The sequence below is a fragment of the Medicago sativa genome, chromosome 6 (assembly GCF_051527215.1).
Source record: "Medicago sativa cultivar Bolivia chromosome 6, Bolivia_mono, whole genome shotgun sequence".
Taxonomy (NCBI): Eukaryota; Viridiplantae; Streptophyta; class Magnoliopsida; order Fabales; family Fabaceae; genus Medicago; species Medicago sativa.
Window position 1 is genome coordinate 77,809,446 of NC_140754.1, and position 10,286 is coordinate 77,819,731.

Here is a 10,286-nt window from a genome sequence, read left to right on the forward strand (position 1 = left end):
GCCAAAATTGAAGATTTACTAAAATAGGGGGACCAAACCTGCTCTCAGCTTAACTTTTAATAATATTTTAGTTTATATATATATATATATATATATATATATATATATATATATATATATATATATAAACACCATATAATCATCACTTCAAGGGAAAAAAACTACAGTAGCTAATAAGAATGAACATGCCTTAATGAGAAATAATATTATTTTTCGTCAGCAAAAAACATAATGTTTGTTAGGTTTTAGAAGGGGTCCAATTCCTATTGTAGCGTTGGCTCAACCTCTTGAGTTTTTAAGTGCTATTGGTTTTTGTTAGTTTTCTATAATCTTCTTTGGAATGTAATTGTGTTTTGTTTGCTTTCTTGCTTGCTTACCTGTTGTAGGGTTTTCTATAAACTTCATTTTATTGTGTTTTGTTTGCTTTCTTGCTTGCTTACTTGTTGTAGGGTTTTGAATTCTGGTCTTGTAATATATTTTTTGTACTAGAATGTTTTTATTCTTGGAACACCTTGTGCTTTAAATAATTTAGTAAGTTTTTCAAAAATAAAATTGTGTCGTCAACGTTTCCACAATCAAAGTAACATATAAATATCATTACAAATCAAACTTCATCAAAACTCATATGCATTACAAGATAATTACTATTATGACATCTTTAAATTCAACCAAATAAATTACACATGTGGTGTTTTTTTTTTATTTAAAGTAAAAAAACAAAGAACATAGAAAGAAAAAAAATAAATGCTCAAATTTCCACGGGATTGACAAGCAAATCATTAATATATGTCTTCATTAGTCCGTCAGAGTGTGTGTAGTTATCTGTATCTTTGTAAAAAACCTCAATAAAACGCGAGAGATTGAGAACACACGTCAGAATAGGTAACGGAACTTCAGTTGGTTTTAGACATTCCTGATTTATATCTTTCCAAGCGTTGTCTATTTTCTTTTGGCATTCTTGAATAGCAGCTTCCCTATTCATATCATATTCCCTCATATAACATTCCAAGTACGAAGAAACATGCTTTCTTTTCTGCTCAAACTGTTTATCAAAGTATATATATCATATTAGATAAATTAGATATATCAAAAGTCACACTTCTTCATTATTTCAACTTATTATATTAATTTTTAAAATGGTTTTGTAAAAATACCTCGCTAGACACAACTTCATCCCTAAGTCTGCAATGAATAGCAGCAGCATTAACAATTTTTGGATTGTTAGTTACCCAATCAAAGATGTCTTTTGTTGCTATGTTTCCCATTCCAATGTAAGAAGTCGTAACCAACACTGGGTAACCACTTGATATTGTTGATATGTGCATGTACTCCGCTGTTGTTGGTGTATAGTTAGCATTCAACCATCTGGCCTCACTCATATAAGCTTGGATTATATTTTTGAACTGTCATTAGTAGACAATATAAAATAAATGTTAATTTATGTACCAAAAAAACCTATGTAATTAAATGATGTTAAATTGTATTAGCAATTGTTTTTAGTTTTTATCTAACCACCGATTAAACTGTAAAGAAATATCTTTCATAAAATTAAGATTACAAAGGAGCACTTTTACGACAAAACAAAATTTATCATCTTCATTACTCTGACCTGAGTTCATATAACCATGGATAATAAGTTTTTACCTTAATTTTTATTCTTTGATAGTCGAAAACTTTTTAACATTGCATTTAATCAAATAACCTCATGATGAAACATTTTTCTTTGTCAAGTCATCATGATGATACTTTATCATGTTAATGAACCAAGTTCATATAACAATGGATAATAAGCATTTTACATTATTTTTTATTATTTGATAGTAGAAATTTTTTTAACATTGCATCCAATCAAATAACTTCATAATGATATATTTTTCTTGGTCAAGTTATCTAGGTGATACTTTATCATGTTAATTCCTAAAATGATGTAAAAATATTTTAAAGTTGAGATAATATATGATACATGTATTTAAATTGATAGTGTGTACAAATAAAATCCTAAACGTCCATTTGATAACCATACAAAATTTAAAATGAAATCTTTGTTCCATTGTTGAATAAATTATAAATCAATAAAAAAACAAATTTTAACTAATGCTTTATTATTACTAATAATACTAACAATAAAGCTAAACTCTTACTTCTTTTAAGAAGGGGTCAAGGGTGTATTCTCTTCCTTCTTTCTTCATTTCTTGCTCTATTTCTTCATAAACATCCAAGAGTGATTTATAAAGCAACTTCGTGTAATCCGGAAGATCCTCCAAGCAATTAAAATCCCACCTAAAAATCATTTTGATTGCAATATTAATCATTACTCAATTGTTATCAAAATCATATCGAGTACAATTATATGTGAAGAAAATATGTCTACATTTCTTAACAAAAATTGAATTAGCAACCAAGATTGGAGATGGATAAATTGAAGTTATTATTAAAAAATTTCCAAATCTAAACTTGATGACTAGATTAAAGATAAATTTCATATGGTTTTAACTCTAAAGTTTGGTCACGAATTCAATTATTCTTAACATTAATATTGTATGATGTGCTAACCTTTCAATGGCCTTTGTAAAAAGTTCTAATTCATCAATAGTTCCATATGCATCATATGTGTCATCAATGTATGATAAAATGGAGATAAATTTTGACATCATTTTCCTTGCTTGAGAATATTGGGGCTCAAAATATACGGTCATAACCCAAAAGCAACATTCTACTACTCTATCTCGTGCATACGGTAGTTTTTGTGCAATATCCAACTCCTTCCACCACCTATATACAAAGACAAAAAATAGTATAGGAAATTAGTATAATTATTTTTTGAACTCAATTTAATATACTTTTATATTTTGTTTTAAATTAGGCAGGGCGTGGATAAAGTACTTACTTGCTAATATTTCCAAATTCTTTTTGATGTAGGCTTTGGAGCATATTAAAATCCAATTTTGCCAATGCAAGTAGAATTTCATTATGGGATGAATCCTGCTCATAGATGGAAATGTAACTTCTTGCCACTAGCCTAGGCAAGTTTTTGCGCAGAGATTGTCTTAAGCTTTGTTTTACTTTTGTTGCAAGAGAAGGACTCAATTGGGTGGCCATGGACTGAAGGTGACCAGAAGTAAAAGCCAAAGCCTCTTCCAAAATATTTTCACCATGAACCATCATATGTGAGGCTTCATACAAGTTTAACATGCCCTCAACATCTACGACCAATGTTTCACTGAAATTTCCTTGCTCGTCCTTGAATTGGTTGAACACGTCTAGTATTTTTATTAGACAACCACAATAATATTAAACAACCATTAGAGACATATTAATTTATATATAAATAAGAAACTAATACAGGATTGAAAAATTCAGTATGCAATTAAGATCATGTATAGTGTGTTTTTGAAGTACGAAAAAGTTTCTTAATAAGATGGCTACCATATGGGTAAACTGATCTAAGTTATAAAGATGACTATCCTACATGTATAACATTAATATTACTTTATAATCATTTATTGTTTATTTCTATCATATAAAAAAATATAATTAAAAGATAATAATTTTTTTTTTGTGGTGGCCAGGAGGGTTTGAACCCTGGACCGCGTATATTTTATGATTTATGAATTGTCCAAACCAATTGAGTTAAACTTACGAGGACATTAAACGATAATAATTAAAAGAAATGAGGATATGAACATTACACCGATGTCTAATATGTATCCGATCAAACAAAAGACACTCATATTTTTTGTTAAAAATATAAAAATTATTTTCTATCTTTTATTATTATAAAATCCTTTTTTTACTAAAAGTGGTCTACCATTTTTTAGACATTCATATTAAACACACCCATGAATATAGTCAAATATTACGTTGTTAATTGAAGTATTGATTTTACAATTAGATATTTTTTTTTTATGTTTAGCAATCTAATTTGTTTTACTCAATTTGAGATCCAAATTAAAAACATAAAAAATGAATCATTAATGTGAATAAGTTGTGATTCCTTAAAAAAAAATGTGAATAAGTTGAGATATATATACCAGGTGAAACATAAAGCCCATGTTGTCTCAACACCCTAAATAGCACAGCAAGAGAATGAAGATTGTCTTTGAGAGTTATTTCTCCATTTTGAACATAACTCTTGTAAATATGTTCCAAAACTTGATTAATTTCGTCTTCAAAATGATAGCTCACACCCAAATGACATATTGAATCAATCAAGTTGACTTTTCCCAAGGGTTTCTCTGTTTTTGAGACAAGCATTTGTCTAACCTCCTTTTTTAGTTTATCAATTTGTGCCGCAATATTCATATCAGGTTCCTGTATGTATTCAAAACATGCATATGAGTAAATAAATAGTATAACGTAAATGTGAGTAACTTGAATCTGGGATAATATTAAGTGGTTTATTGCATACACGATAATGTTTCTAGTACTCTTCAATCACTTTTCATAATATATATAACCTTGTTGTTGATTTAAAGAATTACGTACCATAGATTCTGAAGCATACTGAATGAAAAAATCTCCCCAAACGCTAGGGTGGAAATCTGCAACATTTCTTTGCAAAACCGATTTCTCATTAGGATTGAAGTAATCTACTGAAGACATACTTAAATATTCAAATGAATGGGATGCTTAATTAATCAATGGCTCTTCTTCAACTCTATGGGTTTGGTTGGCGAAAGAAGAGGTCTAGATCAATATTTATAGTGGATCAATTAAATGCATTAAATCTATTTAAGATGCTATTAAACTATGTAAACTATTTAATTTAAATCAAGAAAAAAAAAACATGTGTACAAATTTTAAAAATAATAATTTAATCAAGAAAAGTTAAACACAAAGCATCGTGTGTCAACCCTTTTTTGACTAACTATTTTATAACCGAATTTATTGCACATGTTATATGCAGAGATAACTACAAAAGTTAATTATTTATTATTATAAGTCTAACTGACACTGTTGGTGGACGCACATATGATTTTAATCCATACATATGCTTAATTAAAATTGCTGGTGTGCGCACATAATATTTGAAACTTGAAGCCCAGCCACAGCGATGTGCTCTCAATATACATAAATAAATAAATAAACTAGTAGTATCTGACCAAAAAATAAAAAAACAAACTAGAAGTACCACGTGTGCTATCAATATACATAAATAAATAAACTAGAAGTACATATTTTTATGTTAATGGCCTTGGAAATTATAATGAATACCTATGGATATATTTTTCTTGGAATACGATAACAGTTACTAATATCCGTCGAGAAACCTGTGGAACACACAAGGTGGAATCTTCCCTTTCAACTGGATTTTTTTTCCTTCAGTATGTATGAACGAGGAATGAAAATTGCTGTTCTGACTTAAAAAAACTCCTAATAACACATGGAAATTTCGAAAAAGCTCCCAGCGGTAGTTAACTGCCGCTTAGGTAACCGGCAGCAGTTAACTACCGTTCACACCAGTAAAAAAAAAACCAGTGCAGTCTGCACTGTGATTTCCAGCCATTTTGGCCTATTTTTACCTGTAATTTCAAACGGCAATTCCTCATGAAATCAAACCGAAACAACAACATCCATCAATTACAAACATCAACATTTCATAGTTTATATATTATTCGGTAAAATTACTCAAAACATATAATACATTAATGTTACGCAAATGTTTGAAATTCGCCAAATTTTCCACATTATGCAACACATTACACTAAAAGTACATTAATTTTGTAAAACACAGTCTACCCTCTTCCTTCTCTTTGCTCTGCGCGTTTTACCTCTTTTTTCTCTCGTCACTGGCTTGAACACCGACCACCTTGTTGTTTCCTCTCCCGCAGCCTGAGTCGCCTCTCCCCTCCTTTTATTGCGATCTGATTTGTGGTCTGTCATCTCTCTCCTCACCGTCTGTCTCAGGTCCTCCACCCCACCACCAGATCTGCAACTTTCTATGACGATGGAAGTAGAACTCCGCAATGGAATTAAAGCCGGTGAGGGATGGACAACGGCAAGGAGTAGAACGCCGGTAAGAGATGAACGACAGGTAGGAGTAGAATGTAACTCCTCCGCTTGGCGGACATGTAACACCCGAGGCTGATGAGGGCGGGGAGTGGTCCGACTCCTGGCATGCTTCTAGGCAAACTGAATCACATCGAAATGAGAGGGATCCTGAGGCCGTGCAAGTATGAGATTGCATGGTTGAAGGAAGGCTTATAAGAATTGTTTGGTACTACCTATATCAACAAGATGCATCTTCTTTTCGGTAGCTCATTCCATAAGAACTCCGCAGTTAAGCGTGCTTGACTTGGAGCAATTTTGGGATGGGTGACCTACCGGGAAGTTTCCCGGTAAGCGTGCGAGTGAGGACAAAACACGCTGAAAAGACTCGTGTTGGTTTGTGGGGTCAGTCGGCAATCCTGAAAGCAGTCTGGGATGTTACATAGAATGCTGTGTTGGTGGAAGAACGACGTGGTGAGGACAGAGAGAGGCAGAACACCAGTGAGAAAGAAGGGACACTGCTGAGAGAGATGGAGGACGTCGGTGAGAGAGACGACGATGATAAAGGAAAATACGGCGGTGGGCAGTGGCCGGAGATGAGACAGAGGTGTCGCAAAGAGAGAAAGGTGAGAGTACAGAGAGAGAAATAGGATAAAAAAATAAATAAAAAATGGTGTATTTGGGAACAGTGTATATGGTGTCTGTATTGTGTCCAAATATTTGTGTCAAGTTATCATTGCAGATAAATATATATATATATATATATATATATATATATAATTAATTAATTAAAGGTTAGTTACATCTTGGCCACAAAAAATGGTTATTACATTATACATCCCAATAAATACGTCGGTGCATATCGACCACAAAAAGATGAACACCGACCAAAAAGTGTCATATTTCATCTAAAGAAATTAAATCATCTAAATGTTCCACAACATCTTCAAATTCTTCATTTGCTTTAACTGAAGTATCACACAAAATAGGATTATCTTGATTTGTTGGTTTTTTTTTGTGAAATTGGTCTCTCTTGTTCTCAATCTCCATGAGTGTTCGGAAACGATCGTGTTGATCCAAAAAACATGTCTTTCTTCCGTCAAACCCATGGTTTCAGCTATAGCCCTAAACCCACAATTCCCATCGCTAATAACATCCACAATTCTCTCAATATATGGTCTCATAAATTTTGGCATGTAATACATAGGACTCGATGGATCATAATTTCTTGGAACCAAGATAAGCTTAGGAACCGAAACCGAAACCGGAGTTGGAATCGACGAACGTGGAGAAATGCCAATGCGAGCACCTTTTCTTTTAGGTTGTGAAACGTGTCAAATGTGTCATGATTATCAAACGTGTCAAACGTGTGAAACGTGTCAGAGGACAAATGTTCATGGAAAGTAAGTAACGGGGAATGATTATCAAACGATATCAGTCAAGTATGAGGTTATGTATCAGTGCCAGGCCAGACATAATTAATCCGCAAGGGCTATATAACGCCACAAGGGCCATTTTCCTACCATTTTTCACTTCACTTTCTCTCTCTAGGTTTGAGAGAAAGAATTTCTCTCTTCCTTCTCTCTAACCCACGCCCCCTCTTTCCTCATAATCTTCCAAACTTCCTCCTATGGTGATCAAGCATGGTTTGGTTGGAAGTCAAAAATCATGGATGAAGCAAAAGCTAGAATTTGAGCTTGAAGCTTGAAGGAATTGCAAGAAACTTGTTTATGTGAGTTCTTAGTTAGTTACCCACCTTTGGGTTGTGCTAAATCTTGTTAGAATTTATGAATTTTAAGTTATGGAGGGTTTAGAACCCTAATGTCCCTTTCGCCAAATCTTGTTGATTATGAGTTAGAATGCCATGAAATATGTTTGTTTATACGTCTATAAGTTGCTGGATTTTCATGATGCATTGCAGGGTCAAATTTGACGAGTTTTGGGTCAAAATTTCAAAATCAGCATCACAGACCCGAAGAAACTCGCTACTAGCGAAATTATTTCGCTAATAGCGAAATTCTCCAGGCTGCCCAGGTCGCTAATAGCGACTTTCTCTGTACTAGCCAACTTGCTTTTGGCTTGTTGGCTCAATGTAGGGTCAGTGGTGTATTTCGAAGCCTTTCTTTCATCGTTTTACAACTTTATAAACCCAAAACAACATCTAAGCAATGCACATAACATTAATTGATTCTTGAAAAAAAATCATGGCAATCTTAACATGAATGGCAAAGTTGGCATAGAGAGTTTTAGCCGAATACTCGGGTAGAAATGAACTAAGAAAGGGATCAAAAGTAGAGCCTCGACATGGCTTGTCGAGAACTAGATAGTTTAGCATGAATTTATTTATACTAAGATGTGAACGATTAGATATCTATTCACATAGGAAGTTTAGAAAGAATATAGTTTACCTCTAGTGGGATCGTTTAGGGATCCGAGGTAAAAGAGATAGCATGTATAAGTTTATCCTTCATGCATGTGCAGACCAAGACTTTAATAATGATGTAGGTGTCGTGTCCCTTGTGTTCCACACTAGGTTGGCTTGGGGGTTTCCATGGGATTAGCCGTAAGGAACCCGCACGTCACTGAGGGAGTTCCGATACTACCTTAGATAGGTTTTCATCGGTTAGATAGGGATTGTGCTCGGGTTTACTCCACCCCGGGGCTCTCCGTAAAATGAACTCAGATAATGTTGTTATTGTTCAACGCTAACCTCTAACTTAATGAATGAACTTGATTTCATATGAGTTATAAATGTATATGTTATGTCATAGAGCCTTGACGTAGATCGTCAAGAATTAGTGAAGCTTTGACGTAGATCATCAGGAACTAGTATGATAGCAAAATGATATGTTGTTAGACACAACATATTTATGCAATAGAGCATGTAGAGAAGGTTATGCGGATGAAGATCTTAGGTTTCCCCTAATCGTCTGGTTTAGAATCGTGTCATGATTATAGTATGTGTAGGCCTCGATACGTAGAGCGTACCTTGAAATTGCAGTATTAGTTCCTCTTTAACCGCCATGACACGTATAGTGATAGCAAGACCTATAACAAGTTAAGATGAAACTATGACGGCCCTAGAATGCACGACCGTCTAAGTATGCAAGTCCCCACACACGTATAATCAACCGTCAGGTTGTATTGTAGACACATGCTGACCGTAGGTTTTCCCCCGAGGTTACTTATAGCCTAGGATTAGGTAGAACTCATGAGACATTATGTCTCATCCCAATCCTTATTTGTTTCAGATAAACAGCTTGGAATGCAAGCTAGTAGACGGATGGATATTTCAGCAGATGCTCGTTCGTACTGCTGCAAAGGAATATGGATTTTCAAGGTTGTATTTACTATGCACTAGATGAGATGTATTGTATTATTTTGTATGAACGCGTATTGTTGTATATATATTATTCATTCGAAGTAACTATTGTTGTAAACTTTAATGTATCCAGTACTAAAGATAACGCTTATGCTAAACTTTCTAGATACGTCTAGTATGGGTGTTACAACAGGTGTATCTCATCCAATCAAATGGGCTTGTTGTGAGGGATTTTCATAGCAATGAAGCATGCACAAGGTAGGCCATACGACTTCATTTGAACTCAACCACAAGTTTACTTGTCCATGCAAAAGGTTTTCCTAACACGCTCTTGTTCCACAAAAATATAGTTCACTGCATGTCTAGACATGTTACCCCCAACCCAGAGTACAAAGTGACATCTTTGTATCTATGTTCCATGACCGTAACGCTCCTACCAAATGATGATTGTATCTCCCCAAACTAGATTACCAATATCATCTATTTTTCCCAACAAGTTCCCAAATCACCTTTGGAGGTGGACAAATATTCCTTCACTCTACCATGAGCTCCTTCAATTTTGTTCCCCTCACTATTTTGTCCTTCAAAGTGTTCAAAATGGTAGTTTGAACATAGTAAAGAAACTTTGGATAATTCTTACAAGCATCTTGGAATTCCATTAGATTACTTGCATATAACTCATAAGTAGGAGATTCAACCAATTTTTCCCATGCATCAAATATGGTATCAACTATCTTACTATGCTTCACCTCGTCGACAACCTTCTTTTGCCCATCCACTAACACAACTTTTTGTTTCATTTTACAATCCATGATAATTTTTGCTTTAACATTTTTCCCAACATGGAAATAACAAAGTATTGCACTACTAGCAGGGAGAACATTTGCTACGACATTCATCAAATTCGTGTCCTTGTCGGTCACTACCACCTTAGGCGTATCACTATTTGGTTTAAGAAGTTTAAGCAACATTTACA

At 33.9% G+C, this 10,286-nt stretch overlaps 1 protein-coding gene across 1 annotated transcript; it reads right to left on the minus strand.

The window, feature by feature from the left end:
• Positions 1-566: 566 nt before the first annotated feature.
• On the minus strand, positions 567-4,671 carry LOC146917015 (putative terpene synthase 2). The gene is made up of 7 exons (XM_085718854.1): positions 4,486-4,671; positions 4,032-4,311; positions 2,888-3,260; positions 2,554-2,772; positions 2,142-2,280; positions 1,155-1,403; positions 567-1,042 (listed from the first exon to the last, which is right to left on the minus strand). Exons 1-7 carry the CDS (start codon positions 4,600-4,602, stop codon positions 749-751), a joined length of 1,671 nt encoding a protein of 556 aa, XP_085574980.1. The 5' UTR covers positions 4,603-4,671; the 3' UTR covers positions 567-748.
• Between the last annotated feature and the right edge of the window lie 5,615 nt (positions 4,672-10,286).